Source organism: Populus euphratica, unplaced genomic scaffold, assembly GCF_000495115.2.
Source record: "Populus euphratica unplaced genomic scaffold, PopEup_1.0 scaffold58.1, whole genome shotgun sequence".
In the NCBI taxonomy this organism is placed as follows: Eukaryota; Viridiplantae; Streptophyta; class Magnoliopsida; order Malpighiales; family Salicaceae; genus Populus; species Populus euphratica.
In genome coordinates this window covers 369,726-390,037 of record NW_011499864.1, presented here as the reverse complement: position 1 = coordinate 390,037, position 20,312 = coordinate 369,726, and the positions used below count along the sequence as shown (strand labels likewise).

Here is a 20,312-nt window from a genome sequence, read left to right as displayed (position 1 = left end):
TTATTTTTCATATCAAGTTAGTAAATACTTTGACTTTAAAGAATGGATCGAATTACTTAAATTATAAGATCAATCAATTATCTAATATATCAACTTTATTTTTAAATGGATTTTGAAAATTATAATGAGTAAACAACTTATTTATATATTTATAATGCCTTTAACTTTGATAATAGCTATAATTTTATTATGAAATTAGAAGATGGTAAAATTAGATAATTGGATACTTTACTATTAATAAGTTCATTAAAAAACTGAAAATAAATAGAACATGATAATCGATCATCCTTTTTAATGACCGGTTATCAGCATCCATATTACCATTGAATTTACTTTCTCAATTTTTGATTAGTCTGCTGGTTTAGTCGGTTAACATTCTTTATATTCAGCAACTCTTTAACCAACCTTTCTCTTTGTATGGTATGATTATAAAACTTAATTCATACCCTCCAAGTCAACTATATTCCACAAAACCTCACCTCAAGCCTACTAAATTTCATTAATTAATTATTACAATAATAATGAACATTATTATGTAGCATTCAACATCTTAACTTTCAAAAAGGTCGGCATGATTGTGATGGATGTTTTTTTTTTTTCTTGAGCTTGAATCTTAAGGTCAATATGTAGAAGAATTTATCCTTTTAAATAGACGGAATCAATGCCAAAATATAGATTTAAAATTATTAAAGGAAAAAACCTAATCTCAATCAACATTTAAATTGATGCATGAATATCCATGAATCAAGTAAAAAAAAAAGAAGAAGCAACATCTTAATTAAATATATAGTATTTTCTTCTGAAATTCTTCTAATACTTATGTAAAATTAGGCTATATATATATAGCTGAATAGTGTTAGAAATAACCATTATTTGACGCTAAACTGCAGCAAAACCTCGGCCACAAACAAGCCAAGGTTCTGTAATAATGCATGGTCAACATGGGAGTTGCCAATATGGTCGTGTGGTGATGAACATGTTAGTGGTTGCCCACCATTGCCTTCGAAGGCGTCAACATTAACTGGATGGTGCTCAACCTCCTGGCATAACCCTCCCCACTTGTACGGTGGTTACAACTTAATTATAAGCAATATTTTTAACTCCATTCGACCATGGAGCCCTAATTTATTGTAGGAGACATTACCACATATGTGTGTCTTCACACATTCTAGATATTTGACCCATGTATCATAATAGTTTTTTTTTAAAAAATCTAGTTATATAGACTATTTTAATATTATTTGTTTACATCAAAATTCAAAATACACAGCAAAAAGTTTACTCAAACATTTAATGAAATAAATCAATAATTAATAATAGAAATAAACAAAAAAAAAGTTATTAACAGCAATTAAAAAAATAAAAAATAGATGTAGATCAAGATATTTAATCTCACAAAATGAGATATTTATCTGTTTGTACCAACCAAATTTGATAATTAAAATCAATAAAAAATAATAAAAATAAAAACATATATGAAATTAAGTGAATAAAATAAAAGAAAAAAACTATGCAAAGTCGGCCATATCAGAAATATTATTTCAAAATAATTATTTTTTATAAAATAAAGCTCATTAGCATAAAATAAAATAAAAGAACTTGAAAATTAAATACAAAATAATATATTTTTTTAAACTTTATTAATAAAATACCAGGATAAACCGATAGAAAAAAATTTGAATATAACCACAAAATCAATATTTTTTGAAAAAAATAATGCAAAATCATAACCGCAAATGAGAAAATAAAAGGAATCTCTAACTATATTAACTCTTAAAACTCATGACTTGTATTATTAGATTGGAAGCACAACAAATAGAAAAACCACAAAACCCAATTCCCAACAAATCAAACGATGAAGGTTGAAACCAGGAAAAAAAATTATAATTAAGAAAATAAGGGAATCAAAAGTCTAAGAATCAAAATAAAAAATAAATTAGAGGGCATAAAAAAATTAACATTAGATTCTTAAATCAAAAAGGCAAAAAACTTTAAAGTAAAGAAATATAAATCAAAAGAATAAAGACTAAATTAAAAAATAAAATAATACAAACTTTAATTGAATGATAAAATCAAAAACAACAAAACTTTAAAAAAAGAGTTAAAAAAAAAAATCAGAAATCAAAAGAATAAAAACCGAATTAGAAATAATAATTCATGATAAATTATAATTTAATAATAAAATTGAAAACATCGAAAACTTTTTCAAAAGAGCTCAGGACTAAAATAAAGAATAAAAAATCTAAGAACTAAAATTTATAAAAAAAAAATAAATAGGAGAGGTGTGCACTTTTTATTAGAGAGAAAAGGAGAAAAGCATGAAGGGAAAAAAAACAACCATCGATCATTATTATTTATCACAGCATAAAAAAAGGTCAAAACAATGCTTGACATGACGAAACAACATATTTAATCATGAAAATAAATTATATACACCATTATAAAATCATAAATACATCTCACACGCTAACTGTTTTTTTTATTTAAAAAACTAATAATCAATGTGCAAAATCTAAAGCAGCCTCCTGATCTTGACATTCATGTAAAAACCAATGAAAAAATAAAATTTTCTCTGGACCCTTTCCATATTTTCCCTCAAATGTAAGGATAGAAAGTTCCTTTCATGATCTTGCAAAAATGCAGAGGCATAAACAACCTTCTTGCCCATCAGTTCATTTTCTTTATCTTGGGGCAAATAAATAATTATACTGTTTTGAGACAATTGAAAAGACAAAAGTAATCCCCAGGAATCCTTTAATGATTAATCAATGTTCTTGAAAAGATAAAATTACCCTCCCCAACCAAAATTCTTTTCCAGTGACAAAATCATTGTAATTTTATCTTTTCAAAAACATTATTTTATATATATATATATATATATTAATGATTAATCAATGTTCTTGAAAAGATAAAATTACCCTCCCCAACCAAAATTCTTTTCCAGTGACAAAATCATTGTAATTTTATCTTTTCAAAAACATTATTATATATATATAAACTACTCTTCAAGTTTCTAAGGCCTCCAATTAATACATGCATGGAACCTTGATGTAAGATGGTGACAAGACACTACAAGTGTTTGAGAGTACGAAAACATAGTTTATTCGATGGATTTTTCTTTCCGAATCCTATACCAAGGCCGGCTTTTTGCTATTACTAAAAACATTTAATTAAAATTATAATAATTTAAAAAATTAAATCTAATAAAATTTATTACTCAAGTTGTGAGTAAATTTAATAGTTAAACCATAAAATTCAAATCAATTTAATATATTATTATTAATAATATTTTTAAAGTTAAATTAAAAATTTTAATTCATCAAATCAATCATTCACTTGAAGATAATAATATTAAATAAAAAATAAAAAATAAAAAATTAATTTATTAGATCAGACATAATTATAATATTAAAAAATCCCATACGGTCTAAATACTTTTATATTAAAAAAAAATTTATACGTGCAACGTAACATATTAAATAAATTTTGTTTTTCAATGAAATATAAACTAACCCGGGATACTTTTAACATTAAAATAAAGGTACATAATATTACATTAGCTTCGAGTCATTGCCATAGACGACCAGTTTTTACACGACGAGGCCGGCACCCTGTATCTACCGTCACTAATCCCCTCGTCTATGCCTGAAATTAAGGTTGACTTAGTTTTGAGAAGATGTGAAGGGAGTGATTGCCTACCTAATTACCTGTGGTCCTAAATATAATTATAAAAACAGAAGTGTTTTGTTAAAATAAATATTGAATTAAATATCGTAAATAACATTGTAAATAAATAAATAAATAAACCTTCAACCTGTTTATTTTTTTGTTTTTTAAATTTTTTTTGAAAAAATTTAAAAACTTTTATTTTTTATTTTAAATAAATATTTTTTTATATTTTCATATTATTTTTATATACTGATATCAAAAATAATTTTTAAAAATAAAAAAATATTATTTTATATATTTTTAAATAAAAATATTATAAAAAATAATGGTTATTACACTACTAAACACATACTAAACAATGAAAAGACATCAAGTTTCTCTTGTGGGTTTCCATATATATATATATAGAGTCTACTTGAAAGAAGATTCCTCCTTTAGAAAATTCGAGGGGCATGGGAGATAACTTTACACAATATTTGATAAAGATCGATGACTGGTTTGTTAAAAGAATGGTAGGCTACTGCTAATTGCGCCTTTACATGGTGGAAAATCAAAGGCACAAGTTAAGCACAATGATGAAGCCACCATTCATTAAAAACTAGTTTTATTCATAATTTTTAAACCTGGTTTAGTTGTTAATCCAGCACAAAATCCAATTGATGGGTTTTAATCAGTTTATCCTTATTTTTTTAAAATAAATCAAAAAAATAATATTTAAAAAAATAAATAATTAATAAATTGTATTTAAATTTTTAAACGGGTTTTGTTGGATTTTTTAACTAGTTAATCAGGGTTTTATTTTTTTTAGCTTTTTCTTAAACTTAATCTGGTTTCAATTTGGGATTTTAGTTTGATCCTTGAGATATATTAGATTTTAAAACTATGATTTTATACAAATTAATTTTAACATAAGGGATTGGGGTTTGTCAAATTAGGGATAACATGATCTATTGTTTGAAGAAAATTCAAACTATTGATTTGAATTTCAATAGCGAGAATTTCATTTTGTTCAATTAGTAAATGGTTTGAATTTTGAAAATTCTAAGAAAAGCCCTAACTTGATAGATAATTAGTGTTTGGTTAAAAAAGCATAGATAAATATATAAAATAAATATGTATCTAAAATAAATTTTAATATTTTTATAATATAAAATACAAAAAGACACGTGTCTTTTTTTATCCATACCGTGTCTCTAACGTTAACCAAATTTATTTATTTTCTTCTTTCAAATCAGGTTAATTTAAAGGTGAAAAGAGAAATCAACTAAGAGAGGCTCAATGAATATGTGAAGTAATAATAATAATAATAATGCATGACAGATATATAAACTTGTCTATGGGCATTTGATTTTTACCTGATGATAAGGATCCTGCCTCCATCGCCCAACGTAGTTTCAGGATCCCGAGTTAATACAAACCACGTTCAGCGGTCACACTCCTCCAGACGCCGCCATCTCCGCCGTAATTACTCCTTGAGGAAATCAGCAAGCCACCCTTTTGGCTCTCTGGAGCGCGCTAAATATATTTTCTTGCTTCTCCTCTGATTTTAATGCTTTGTGCTATGTCGCTTGTTGTCTTTTTGCGTGCTTGGTTATGTAGCCCAAACAATTCTAATTTTTAAAATATGTTTAATAATGAGTCTAAATTGTGTTTAAAAGTTTTTTTAAAAACTTATTTAGATTTAAAAATATCAAATTACTATTATTATTTATGTATTAAAATCATAAAAAAACCATCAAATTTGATACTATTTAAATTAAAATTAAAATGTTTTTCTATGAAACACTTACATTGCATTATTAAACACAAGTTTAGTATTTGACATTTTAGAGGATTATTCTCTTACCACCCTTCTATGTTGGAATCATGCTTCCTGTGTTCTAATAAAGATACTAGGCAAACAGTTTAAAATAATATTAAATAATATTTTCTTTTGAGACTGCAATAAAGAGTATTTTTAAAAATAATATTTTATTTTAAAGTATATTAGAATATTTTTTTAATTTTTGATATTGTATATCAAAACCATCAAAAAGCACTAAAAAATCATATTACTATATTTTTAAATTAAAAATACTTTTAAATAACAAAAACAAAAATAAAAACTCTGTAAAACACCCTTTAAAAATACAAGCTAGTTTAAGTCTAAAACCGCAAAAAATAAACGGATCTAAGTTCATTATTCCAATTTAATCGAAGACAAACATTACTATTTGCCAGCTAAATGATTTGAACATTTCTTCGTCCAATAAAGGGGCTATGAGTAATTTATGGTCCATAAATGGAGATTAGGTGTAGAAAGTAATCAACTAACTTTGTTAAACAATTCTCACCTCACTCTCCTTAATTATTAACTTTTTCAATGGCAATATGATAATTGTACTCTTATAAAAAAAAATAAAAACATATTGTTGCCCCAAATAAATAAAGAATGATAAATTAACCATGTATAAATCATTTTATTCTTTAAATAAAGCTTTATAAATAAATAAATAAATAATAAATTAATAATTTTACTATAACTAAAAATAAATTTAATTTTATTGTGGATTGAGTTAGAACCTGTTTGAAAGTGTGATTATTATTGTTTTTCAAATAGCTTTTCATGTCAAAATACATGTCAACGATATTTTTTTATTTTTTAAAAATAATTTTTGACATTAGCACATCAAAATAATTTGAAAACACTAAAAATATATTAATTTAAAGTTAATAAAAAATAAAACAATTTTAAATTATTTTAAAAAAACTTTTGAACAAGTCTTTATAATGAAATATCCAAACAATTTAGTATTTTTAGTTAATTAAATTGATAAAAAGTTAACGGCATTAATCATTATGGGTTTAGTATTATGCTAGTTTTTATAATTATTTTTTTTAAATGAATTCTATAAATTATAGTATTTATGCAAAACTAATAGATATGGAATCAATACGTGGTTTAGGCAAAAATTTCATATTATTATAAAATTGATAATTGAAGAGTTGATGGTAGTAATTAGGAGGAGAAGAGAAGTAGTATTATGATGAAGATGATATTTTTCAGATTTTTTTAATATTAGTAATTCAAATTAATTTAAAAACTTAAAATAATTAGCTTAATTTTTTAAATTAATAATTTTTAAAAACAGGTTGTAACTAGAAATCAAACACTCAAATTATTGAACATACAAGGAAAATGATTGCAATTGAACTCCAAACAAGGCAATTCCAGGAAGTGAAATCACCTTTCATCAACCGACACATCAACTCTTTACTTCCACGTGGCAAGATCCCGCCGGCTACCGACAAAAGACAGCTTCCTCGTCTCAACATAAAATTAACGTGCGCCTCCACCTCTGTTTCTTATTTTACGCGTTCTGTTTTCCTGTTTTCCCAGTTCCCACTTCGTCTTCTCCTCCGTCTCCCCCACTCTCTGTTTCATCTTCAATTCTCTGCCAATCCAATCTCTGTAAGTCCCGTTCTATCTTTCACCAAAGATGCTTCTTCCCTTTTGATTTGCCAATGAAAAAGCCTTTTCCTTTATTTTTTTCTCTGTGAAAAATGGTGAAAGATTGTCTACTTGATCAGTGATCAAGAATGATTCGTGCTTATTAATCGAATTCTCAGGGTAGAAACACAGTTTTTTTTGGGTTCTTGTAGTCTTAGCTTGGGCTCAGATTGTGATCTCTCCAGTTTTTGTACTTCTATCAGTACTAGATGCAGCATAACTACTGATAAATTTTAGATCTTTTTTTTTTTTTCATTTTTAGCTGGTTTCTACTGTTGGGATTTTGAGAACCGGGTTTCTTGTGTTAGAGGATTGTGAGATTAAAAATGTTGAATTTAGGTAGTGATTGATTTAGGGTTTGAGGTTTGGAGTGTTAGGATTTTGCAATGAGACGCCGGTCTCCGACAAATGTTTCTTCTGAGCTGATGGAGAAAGGGGGAGGAAAGAATCAGCATAACCGCCTTTGTTTGTTGGCTTCGCTCTCTGCCTTCTTTTGGATTTTGTTATTGTATTTTCATTTTGTTGTTCTAGCAGGTAGCACTGTTGATAAATCTGTCAAATTGGATCCAACCCCGTTAAATCCAGAATCAAAAACCCCTGCTTTTTATCGGTTACCAGACAACCCTTTGAAAAGTAGCCCTAGTGTTAGTACTAGTGAGACCATCCCATCAAACGCTACTCCTAGTAGTACTGAAACCACCCGATTGAAAACTACCTCTACTAGCAGTCAAAAGATTGAGAATTTCCCTTTTTCGAGAGCTTTGAGAACGGTGGAAAATAAGAGTGATCCGTGTGGAGGGAGGTATATTTATGTCCATGATTTGCCTTCTAGGTTTAATGAGGATATGTTGAAGGAGTGTAGGAGTTTGAGTCTTTGGACTAATATGTGTAAGTTCACAACTAATGCTGGGATGGGACCCCCACTGGAGAATGTTGAAGGGGTGTTTTCAAATACAGGTTGGTATGCCACAAATCAGTTCGCAGTAGATGTGATATTCAGTAATAGGATGAAGCAGTATGAGTGCCTGACAAATGATTCTTCTGTTGCTGCTGCGATTTTTGTGCCATTTTATGCGGGGTTTGATATTGCTAGGTATCTTTGGGGGCATAACGTTTCGAGGAGGGATGCTGCTTCACTTGATTTGGTTGACTGGCTCATGAAGAGGCCAGAGTGGGGGATTATGCAAGGCAGGGATCATTTTCTGGTTGCTGGGAGGATAACATGGGATTTTAGGAGGCTAACGGATGAAGAATCGGATTGGGGTAATAAGCTTCTATTTTTGCCAGCTGCAAAAAATATGTCAATGCTTGTGGTCGAATCAAGTCCATGGAATGCTAATGATTTTGGCATTCCTTATCCGACCTATTTTCATCCTGCAAAGGATGCTGATGTGTTTACTTGGCAAGATCGAATGAGGAAATTAGAGAGGAAATGGCTCTTTTCTTTTGCCGGGGCACCACGCCCTGATAACCCCAAATCAATTAGAGGGCAGATCATAGATCAGTGCAAGAAGTCAAAGGTGGGCAAGCTGCTGGAATGTGATTTTGGGGAGAGCAAGTGTCATTCACCAAGCAGCATAATGCAGATGTTTCAGAGTTCTCTTTTCTGTCTCCAGCCTCAAGGTGATTCTTACACACGGAGGTCAGCTTTCGACTCAATGCTGGCAGGTTGCATCCCTGTCTTCTTCCATCCTGGTTCGGCGTACACACAGTATACTTGGCATCTTCCAAAGAATTATACTACATATTCAGTGTTCATTCCAGAGGATGATATCCGTAAGAGAAATGTTAGCATTGAAGAACGGCTTAGTCAAATTTCTCCTGAGCAGGTCAAGATCATGAGGGATAATGTTATAAACCTCATTCCATCGCTTATATATGCAGATCCTCGCTCAAAATTAGAGACTCTTAAAGATGCTTTTGATGTCGCGGCACAGGCAGTCATTGACAAAGTCACAAGGTTGAGGAAGAACATTATTGAAGGCCGTACAGAATATGATAATTTTGTGGAGGAGAACAGTTGGAAATATGCATTGCTCGATGAAGGACAGCGAGAGGTGGGGGGTCATGAGTGGGATCCTTTCTTCTCAAAACCAAAGGATGGCAATGCTGATTCTGGTGGTTCATCTGCTGAAGCTGCAAAAAATTCATGGAAGAATGAGCGAAGAGGTCAGTCATGATGTAGAGCTGATGATATAGCAATAGAAGTTTGAGAAACTTCCAATGGAAGCCACAGAGCATAGAGCAAGCCGGCCCAGCTAAGGTATGGACCGTTGTCAAGACCTGGTGAAGAAAACTTTGTGGAACCTATAATGAAGTTTATCAGGCACGGATCCTTGTTTTAATCCAAAATATACAATCACTGCTTCTAATATTACTTATATTACAGGTTCTCTTCTCCTTCTGCATTATTTGTTTTGCTTAGCAGCAATTTTTTTCTGTATTGTAGTGAAATATCGATATTTTTTGTTTCTCTGATTATTAAATACAAGAAATAATAAACGAGTGTTGATGCATCTTGAGCCTTAGTGTGGGAAGTAGGCATCGGATGTAGTCCTACCATGATTCGTTAGCATTTTCAGTCATTCAAAAAAGAAAAGAGACGCAGTCCTATCACAATTTTGCTCTACTTTTTGTGCCAGCAAACAAGCTTGCTGGATTACTGAGTCCTGCAAGGGGCATCCGTTAGCCTTTCTTCCCTCAAACAATGACAGAGAAAAATGGTTGTTTATTTGAGCCGAAATCGTGAGAGCTGCTTGGTTTGACACCAAGCGTTAGCACTGCATATTTATTTTATCTTCAAGCACGAATGTGCCGCCATTATATCTCTCCGGTCCAACCTGGTTTAGACAGTAGGTGTAGGCCAATTGTTACAGGTCAGTTGTAATGTGTGTTTTGTCCCCGGGGACGGACTAAACCGTTCTAGGTTCGGTTCATCGATTCTCTGATCAAATCAACAGGTTCAGTCCAGTTCATGAGACCACCCTCTACCCTCGTCATTGGGATTTTATTCAAGAAGATGGTGATGGAAATTTAATAATAGCAAGCATGTTTTGCAGATGAAAATTAGTTAGCAGATGAAAATTATTTAAATGCATACCTCATCATATAACTTGGGATATTACTTAAACAGTACAAGGTAATAATTATTTTTTAAAATATTTTTATTTTAAAAAATTATTATTGATACCATTATATTAAAATAATTTGAAAATATTAAAAAAATTAATTAAAATTTTTTATTTTTTTAAAATATTTTTAAAACCCAAAAATAAACAAAATTTAAGTGTTATGTCCTAACATTGAAACATCAAATATATTGGTCATTGTATGTAAATTCTTGAGCACGCAAGTTTGGGACATGAAATCCTAACATCTCCTGGATACAAAGAACTCTCATTCCCTGGCATAACTAATAAGAATTAAAATAAAAAAAAATAATATTAAAATAAAAAAAGTTAAGAATAATAAATTTGATAATTATTTCATTTTTTTAAATAAAAGTTTTGTATAGATTCAAAAAAATACATGATGCAAGAGGCATATCTCAAGTATTATGAAGGACCTAAAAGGTTAACAAAAAAGAAACAAGCTTGTACATTGAAAGAAAACATACAAATTAGCATAAAGCGATCAGTCGGTTGATATAGAAATTATCAAAACTTAGGTAAGATAATCGCTCATCTAGAAAGTAAAAAAAATGGTTCCACATGATGTGTAGCTGCTCGAGTTTTCATCTTGAAGATACCCTTCTTCTTATCCCTTCTAGTAACAAGAGTAAATCCAATGTCATCACATCCAACAGAGTGTGCAACAGATAGAGATTTTAGAGGACGTGCTGAAATGGTGTCATCTTAGGTAAATAAATGGTAGGTACATAAGATTAAAAAAATGGTTTCACAAGAAGATGACAAAGACATTTGCTTACTAGTCGCGCACACAGGCAATTCTAGTAGCAATGTCCTAATATGGTCGTTTTTAGACAGTGGAGTTAATGAATTAACATCCCTAGTATCAGATGGCTTCAGCTGACTCTCAGTTGAGGAATCAGAGGCTGGCTCATTTGTGTCTGTTGCGTCTAAGAAATCAATATTTGTCTCAGCTGAGGAATCTAAGTCTTCAGAGGACATTTCATCTCTATCAGTGGCAGGGAAGGTAATGGCATTACCTTTACCCTGATGACTAGAAGAGACATCACCATTAACCTGTTTATCATTTGTATCAGTGGCAACTGAGGCATTACCTTTACCCTGATGACTAGGAGAGGCATCACCATGAACCTGCTTATCATTTGTATTTGTGGCAGGTAAGGCATTACCTTTACCTCGATGACTAGGAGAGATATCACTATTGACCTGCTTATCAATTGAAGGCTAACATGAGTGACCAAAAACTTGGCACTTTTCACATCTCTTCGGCTTCCATTTATAGTTCATATGAACTTCTCTTATAGTAGTGGAGAACTCAAGTTCAAATTTATGGATAAATGGTAGAGATGCATCTACCTCTACACACAATCGCGCGTAGTCTAAACGCTTACATCTAAATGTCAACTTATCACAAGAGAGTGGTTGACCCACCATACTGGCTACCTCACTTAAACCCTCCTTTGTCTATAAAGGAAAAGGTAGATCATAAATTTGAGTCCATATTAGAATTTTGGTGATCTTATTCATATCGAAGACAAACCTAGAATGCCATTTTTGAAGAATAATGGTTTTCCTACCAAATGTTGCTACCCAATTTTTGACCCATGTTTTTGATAAATTTTCAGAAAAAATCAAAAATAGAAAAAAACAATGAAAAACCCCAAAAAATGCACTTTAATATATTTGCATTGTTTTTAGCATTTTCAACATCATTTTACAAAAATTAAATTTTCAAAAATATTTTAAACGCGTTCAACTTTTAATGCGTAAATTTTACAATCACTGATTTTTCTTGTTGAGTTGACGTTGATATTAATTTTTTTAAAAAATACAAAAAAAAAGAGAAAATCAAAATTTTTAAAAAAAAAGAAAGGAAAAGAAAAGGAAAGGGAAAGTTGAGGGACTAGTTTGAAAACCTAGCAAAACTTTTCCTATAAATAGCATGCTACAGTAAATGAAAAGGGGGGGAGGAATTGGAAACGAAAAATAGATTCGATGGAGAAATTTTGAGGGAGAGGGGGGAACAGAAAAAAAACCTAAACCTAAAAGTTATTCTATCTCTCGGCCGCTCCATAGAAGAAGCAAAAACCCCTTTCTCTTCCATTGGAGTCTGCTTGCCCCCCACCTTCCCTGGAGAACAGAGACTACCCCTGCCTCCCAAAACCAAAAAAAAGTCGTCGCTCATCATCTTCCCTACAGCCGCCCAAGAGAAAAAAATTGAAGCTTTCATCTTTTATCAAAGAAGCCGCCACCACAAACCCTCCCTTTTAGCTTGCGATTTTTGCTCCTGAGCAGCTCCCATTTGCCTTGACAAAGCAGGTCGTCGTTCCCTTGGTTCCCTGTTTCTCTCCGAAACCAAGGGAGCCTTCTCCTTTTTTTTTTTCTCCACACTGCTGGAACCTTCCTCTCTCTCAGCCGCTCACTTCCCCTCTTTAAAAAAAAAACAAACTAGAGGCCAGCTGCCCTCTTCCCTTAAAGAAAACAAGAGACATCTCTCTTCCCCTTCACTCTCCCCTCTCGCCGGCAGCTTCAGCCTCCATCACAGACCGAGCCAGGTCTCCGGCCTCCACCAAGCCACACAGCAGCAGCCACCAAGAACACCGCCTAGCAGCCCGCAAGCTCTCGTTCTCACCAAGACCAGAATCGGCCATTGGCAGCTGCACAGACACGACAGAAGCTCAGCCGCCAGCCGCCCCTGTGACATTTCGCTGGCCACTTGAAACAGATGAGATGGTGAAACAAAAGAGAAGAAACAGATCTGAAACAAGGGAATATGGACTCAGATCGGGAAAAGAAGGGAGCCTGGGAACAGAATGAAAAAAAAGGGAAAGTTAAAAACACTGTTGTTGCGATTTTGTTGCTTTGTAGGTGATGTTGTTCTCATCGTCGGTAAGAGAGGGAAGAGAAGAAGAAAGCAGGCCAGACTCCCCTGTTTCCCTGCTTATCCAGCGGCGGCGCGTGCCACTGTTCCGGCAGTCCAAAAACCTTCCTTCACACTGCTCCATTATGCAGAAGGGCCTCCCCAGCAAATCCCAGATTCTTTGGGGCTATTTTTGTAATTTGTGGTTTTTTTTTTATGTAATGTTGGTTTTATTTGAAATTTTGATAATTTGTGATATGTAAATGTGGGTGCATGAGAAAATAATAAAAAAGGAGATGTGTGTGGGTGTGTTTGTTTTTTTTATGTTATTGAATTATAAAAATAAAAAAAAAAAAGATAAAAAAGAATTAATTGTATAATTTGAATATGATTAAATATCTTAAGGATAAATAAAATCAAGTTATATTTTCCATGAAAGTGTAAGAACAAGTTTCTACACAAATTCGGGGATTTAATAACTGATTTATTAAAACCTTAGAATTTAATTAATATTTTAAATTTTTAAATCATCAAATCACAAAGCAGCTTACCTTAGGTAGGGTGTGCTAGGGGTGCTAATACCTTCTCTAGCCACAACTAGTCCCTTACCTTTGAATTTCTGACAAAGACCAGTAAATTTGGGTTTCCTAGTAACCTTCATGTAAATACTAGGTGGCGACTCCCAAGACCCCAAATCAAGCAAAAAGAATGAAAAATCGCCGAATCGCCGCGCGGGGGACGTGCGACACCAAACATCCAAGGATCATTTTCAATGACCTTTTATAGGTCATCTTTTGTTTTGAAACGAAACATTGTAAATCTATTGGCCAAGGATGTCACATCTTTAAGGCCAAACCTCTTTCATATCCTGTGAGCAATTGAATTCATAGCAGACTAAGAAAGCTTAAAACCAGGAAAAAAACCTACTAGGCAACAATGCCACACCGTAGAGGATTTATCCCATAATCCCTTAGTCATTTTGAGACGAGAGCCAACCAGCTTACAAGGGATAGGGTCAGGAGTGCATCGAGTGTTAAAGTCGGTAACTCTTATCTTATTAGCCCAAAAACCCGAGGGGGGAGTGGGTTGGATAGAGGTTGGGGAGGCTGTGTTTTGGGTGTTTTGGTGTTGGTTTGTGGGATTTTTAGTGGTTGAGGGTGTGTTGTTAGCTTTGGGTGTTTGGGTTTTCAGATTGAAAGTCATGACAGATTCTGGGCAGAGCTTCAAACAATAATTACTTACCAATAATTCAAATAATAACAAATCCCAATGGTACAAAGGTAAACATGCATCTTATGTGGCACATATCCAAATATCAGCTCAAGTTAACGGTTGGATCTCTTTGGATCGAAGTTAGACCAAAACTGACCTAAGATTAACGAACCATTGTTGAACATGCCTAACACTCTACTAGATGGTTTCATCTTTTTCCATTGTTCAGAATGTGTAATACAACCATAAAATATGTGTTTTTTCTAATGCATCATATATCATATACCCTTTTTGGTATATTAATGTTCCCTCTCAAGCAACATTAGATTAGTGGGATTGTTGAAATCTCGCATGATGTCCATTTCTTAGGCAAATTATTGAGAATAATTAACATTTGATATTTCATGTAGAACTCATAAATACCACTTATAGTCAGTCTACTCATCTAATGATATATTTAATCAATATGCTCTAGAATTTTGTGAATAAGATTAATGGTATAATCTAATAAATCACATCAATTTGTTGTTATCTATCCACTACAATAAAAAAAATATTTTAAAAGCACATAAATATAATAATTAAGGTTATAATAAATAGATTTTGAGGTGTGAAGATGACTATCTTTAAAGTATTAATTGACCCCACTACATTTGTTATAGGGTTAAGGCAATATACCTTTAAGATACAAAAAAGCTTTAAATTTATAAACAACAACTTCTATAAGTTTATTATGAAGTTCTATTTTATTTTTGATAAATATAAACAGAGAGTTTATAAAGAAAAATTAGAGAAAGAAAAAGATTGTTTCTTATATATTTTTTTTGTCAACATTAAACTAATATTTATAAATAAAATAATATTATTTCAGACTAATATGTCTATAAAGTTTAGAGGCTCATCTCATTATACCAATGTGTCTGTAAAGTTTAAGGACATTCTTCTTCAGACCAATATATCTATAAAGGTAATAGTCACACCTCTTCAAACTAATTATTTGAACAATATAATAGAAGATGCCATGTATAATTATTAGATTAATTGATTTTAAAGTTTTAATTAATTATCTCAAATTAATGAATTTCAAAATAATAATAGAAGGCATTTATGTTACATAATGCCAAATGTCATCATAATCATTTAAAAAATAAATAAAAACAAAAAAAAATTATGATACAATCAATATAGTCAAAATTCAATATCATGTCTGCAAATTTAACAAATATTTTTAGAATCTTTCTTGTAAATAATACATGGTGTAGTCATCGATATAAACAAAAACCTAATATTTATTCTTATGTATAAAAAAATATTTATATAATAATAAATATATTGCATAAAATCCAACAAAAAACACATCTTAAAACCATGCTATGATATCAATGTAGATATAAAGAAAACTTACTTGTAATGTGAGAATTTACTTTGTTGTTCCTAAATCAAATGTTTTAGTGATATTTTAATTATTAAAATTAAAAAGATATTACACAGTATAAATATTTATTTATATTTTATTAAGTTAATGCAGAGAATTCAAAATAAAAAAAATAAAAATAAAAAATTATATTCTTTAATCACTGAAAAACTTTTTTTTTTTTTTTTTTATTTTTATATGAGTTATATCTTTTTATATCTAATTAGAGGTTGTAGTTATTTGTTTTTGTAATTTTTCTAAATATTTAGAGCAGTTTCATTCCTTTTATAGACATAGACAGACCAAGCTTAACCCAGTCGGATGTATTCCTACCATGATTTGTTAGCATTTTCAGTGATTCAAAGAAGTAAAGGGACGAAGTCTTATCGCAATTTTTACTGTGATTCAAAGCCAGCAAACAAGCTGTTGGATTACTGAGTCCTGCAAGGGGCATCCGTCAGCCTTTCTTCCCTCGAACAATGACAAAGGAAAATGGTTGTCTATTTGATCCGAAATCGTGAGAGCTGCTTGGTTTGACACCAAGCGTCAGCACTGCATTTTGAATGTATCTTCAAGCACGAATGTGCCACCATTATATCTCTCCGGTAGGTATAGGCCAATTGTTAAGGCCAGTTGTAATGTGTGTTTTGTCCCCTCGGACTAAACTGTTCTTTGTTCGGTTTATCGATTTTTTGATCAAATCAGCAGGCTCGGTCCGGTTCTTAAGACCACCCTTTACCCTCAGCATTGGGATTTAATTCAAGAAGATTGTGTAGGAATTTAATACGAGCAAGCATATTTTGCATATGAAAATTAAACAGATACTTAATTTATGATATAATTTAAAAACAAGTGTTTATAAGTATAATAATGATTATTTTTTAAAATATATTTTGTTTGAAAATATATTAAAATAATATATTTTTATTTTTTAAAAAATATTTTTTATATAACACTTTAAAAAATTTTAAAAAATTAATTTTTTTAAAATACAAAAACAAAACGAGATAGTACTACCATGTCCTCACATTGATACATGCTTGTCATTGTATGTAAATTCTCGAGCGCGCAAGCACGGGACAGAGAATCCAACATCTCTCCGAATGCAAAGAGCTCCCGCTCCGCAGCACAACTAATAAGGAGCAAAATGAAAGAAAATAAGAGCATGGAGAGAAGAAATCAATAAATGCAGCCAAGCACAAGCTGCACGGGGAGAGGGAAGCCAGAGAAAGCAAGCATAGAGCGTGTGCATAAATGCACTATGAACGACATTTAATGAGTCCCTTGTCAATTTCTCGCCTTCCTAATACGTTCTTGCAGCTTCTTACTCTATCTATAACAAATTCTATATGTTCAAGGATTAAACTTGTGATTAAGAAGTATGTTCCCCTTGAATGCATCGAGTCGATGTGGGGTACTTTTTAAGGTCGTCTGATGAGAAATCCCAGTCTCAGTTAACACGCAGGTTGGCTTAAAAATACCCGTTATCATCGAACCAAAAGGACAGAGACAAAGCCGATCAGACCAAGATTCATAGACTTGGAATCTAACGGATATAGCATGCATTAAAGCTAGCAAAAACATCTCGTGAAACCAGATGATATGGACTCCATGTATAGATCCTCAGGAAACGAGAGAGCCTTGTTCTCATTGTCTATAAGCAAAGGATCCTCGTGATGAAGAGCTCTTATATTTCACGAGTTTCGTATTCTTAGAGCCAAGAACTGTTGCCCGAGTCTCTCATCTTTGAATTCTCTCCAGCTCCTTCAAATACCCCGCAATTCTATCGCCAAATCATGCTTCAGAATCCTTGCAGAACAGTGGTCTTAACATGTCTAAGGAATCCAAAACACATCCCTTCTTTTCCATTCTTTTTTTCAACTTCTTTGCCTTCCTCCATGCACACACAGCACTCCAAACCTACATTGTTCAGCTCCATCCACATGGCACCACAAGGCCTTTGTTCTCCTCCAAGCCTCGATGGCATCTCTCGTTTCTTGAAAGAAGTGTTTCGTCTGAAGAACACCATTCCTCTCGGCTTCTTTACTCTTACAGTTCTGCCATGGAGGGTTTTGCGGCTATGCTCTCTGAATCAGAGATGGAGTCATTGCAAAAGTTGCCTGATGTTGTTGCTATTAGACCAGACATGAGGTTCCACCTCCAGACAACATATTCCTACAAGTTCTTGGGACTTAGCCCCACAAGAGAAAATGCTTGGTACAAGTCTGGGTTTGGTCGTGGAGTGATAATTGGGTTGCTTGACACTGGAGTTTGGCCCGAGAGTCTAAGTTTCAATGATCAAGGAATGCCTCCGGTTCCCAAGAAGTGGCGAGGGATTTGCCAAGAAGGACAAGACTTTAATTCGTCAAATTGTAATAGAAAACTTATTGGTGCAAGGTTCTTCACTAAAGGTCACCGTATTGCTTCTACCTCAGCTTCACCAGAAAATGTCCAGGAATATGCATCACCAAGAGATTCGCATGGACATGGCACTCACACAACATCCACAGCTGGAGGAGTCTCAGTCCCGATGGCAAGTGTGCTTGGTCTAGGTTCTGGTGTGGCTCGAGGCATGGCCCCTGGAGCACACGTTGCAGTGTACAAAGTCTGCTGGTTCAGCGGTTGCTACAGCTCTGATATCCTAGCAGCTATGGACGTTGCGATTAGAGATGGAGTTGACGTCCTCTCCCTCTCTCTGGGTGGCTTTCCATTGCCACTTTTTGCAGATACCATTGCGATTGGCAGTTTTCGGGCAATGGAGCATGGAATCTCAGTTGTATGTGCAGCAGGGAACAATGGCCCTATCCAAAACTCAGTTGCTAACGAAGCTCCATGGATTGCTACTATTGGTGCAAGCACACTTGATAGGAGATTTCCAGCTTTTGTCCAGTTGGACAATGGACAATTCCTTTATGGAGAATCCATGTATCCCGGGAACCGGTTATCAAGCACCACAAAAGAACTTGAAGTGGTTTATGTAACAGGCGGAGACAATGGGAGTGAATTTTGTTTCAGAGGTTCTCTCCCAAGGGAAAAAGTTCTCGGGAAAATAGTGGTTTGTGACAGGGGTGTTAATGGGAGGACAGAGAAAGGACTTGCTGTGAAGGAGTCTGGTGGGGCTGCAATGATCTTAGCCAATACCGCAATCAATCTGCAGGAGGACTCGGTTGATGTCCATGTCTTGCCTGCAACATCAATTGGTTTTAATGAAGCAGTTCGCTTGAAAGCTTACTTAAACTCTACTAGTAAACCTCATGCTCGAATTGTATATGGAGGAACTGTTATTGGGAAATCTAGAGCACCAGCAGTAGCACAGTTTTCAGCTCGAGGACCGAGTTATTCCAATCCCTCAATCCTCAAACCAGATGTAATTGCACCAGGAGTCAACATAATTGCAGCTTGGCCTCAAAATCTGGGTCCCTCCAGTCTCCCGGAAGATACTAGAAGGACAAATTTCACAGTCATGTCAGGGACATCCATGGCTTGTCCCCATGTTAGTGGAATTGCTGCCCTCATCCGCTCAGCTCACCCCAACTGGACTCCTGCAGCCGTTAAATCTGCAATAATGACTACTGCAGATGTAACTGACCATTCAGGACATCCAATAATGGATGGAGATAAACCGGCAGGAGTTTTCGCCATTGGAGCTGGACATGTAAACCCAGAAAGAGCCCTGAGTCCAGGACTAATATATGATATCAGGCCAGATGATTATATCACTCATCTATGCACTCTAAGATACACAAGATCAGACATTTTTACTATCACACAGAGGAATGTTAGTTGCAATGCTTTATTGCAGATGAATAGGGGTTTCAGCCTCAATTATCCTTCCATTTCCATAATCTTCAAGCACGGAACAAGAAGTAAGATGATAAAGAGGCACGTAACGAATGTTGGAAGTCCTAATTCCATCTACTCAGTTGAAGTTACAGCACCTGAAGGAGTCAAAGTGAGAGTAAGACCTCAAAGGCTAATTTTCAAGCACATAAATCAAAGTTTGAGTTACAAAGTATGGTTCATATCAAGAAAGAAAGCAGGAAGAGGGGAGGCAGACTTCGCAGAAGGGCATTTGACATGGGTGCACTCTCAACATGGACCTTACAAGGTTAGAAGCCCCATTTCAGTGACCTGGAAGTGACATGGGCGGTGCCGGTTTTGTGTACCACAACAGCCTGCTTTTACGTGCTATTAGTATTGCCTCAGAGGATAATGATCATTAAGAATTGGTGGAGTTTGCATTAATGAAGAAAGTTAATCTCTTATAAGTTGCAGTGACCTGGAAGTGACATGGGCGTTTTGTGAACTACAGTAGACTGCTTTTATTTGCTATTAGTATTGCCTCGGGATCATGATCATTGAGAATTGCTGGAGTTCTCATTGATAAAGAAGTTTATCTTTTTTAAGTTGAAGTTTAATGTACAATTGAACTCTGAGTGCATTTTTTTCAAGGTAATAAAGTTTTACTACCCTTCATTCTTGAACAAAACGACACACACGAAGCAGATTATCCATGAT

General features: G+C 33.3%; 2 protein-coding genes across 2 annotated transcripts; both read left to right on the top strand.

Moving 5' to 3' along the window:
- The first annotated feature begins 7,000 nt into the window (after positions 1–7,000).
- MUR3 (Exostosin family protein) lies at positions 7,001–9,672 on the top strand. Its single transcript, XM_011026192.1, has one exon. It carries the CDS (start codon positions 7,546–7,548, stop codon positions 9,337–9,339), a length of 1,794 nt encoding a protein of 597 aa, XP_011024494.1. The 5' UTR covers positions 7,001–7,545; the 3' UTR covers positions 9,340–9,672.
- Positions 9,673–17,515: 7,843 nt separating this feature from the next.
- On the top strand, positions 17,516–20,283 carry SDD1 (Subtilase family protein). The gene has a single exon (XM_011026189.1). The coding sequence runs from the start codon at positions 17,626–17,628 to the stop codon at positions 19,933–19,935; it is 2,310 nt and encodes a 769-aa protein (XP_011024491.1). The 5' UTR covers positions 17,516–17,625; the 3' UTR covers positions 19,936–20,283.
- The last annotated feature ends 29 nt before the right edge of the window (positions 20,284–20,312 follow it).

Coding starts and splice junctions, on each gene's coding strand:
- SDD1 (XM_011026189.1), top strand. CDS start 17,626: ATGTCTAAGGAATCCAAAACACATCCCTTCTTTTCCATTCTTTTTTTC.
- MUR3 (XM_011026192.1), top strand. CDS start 7,546: ATGAGACGCCGGTCTCCGACAAATGTTTCTTCTGAGCTGATGGAGAAA.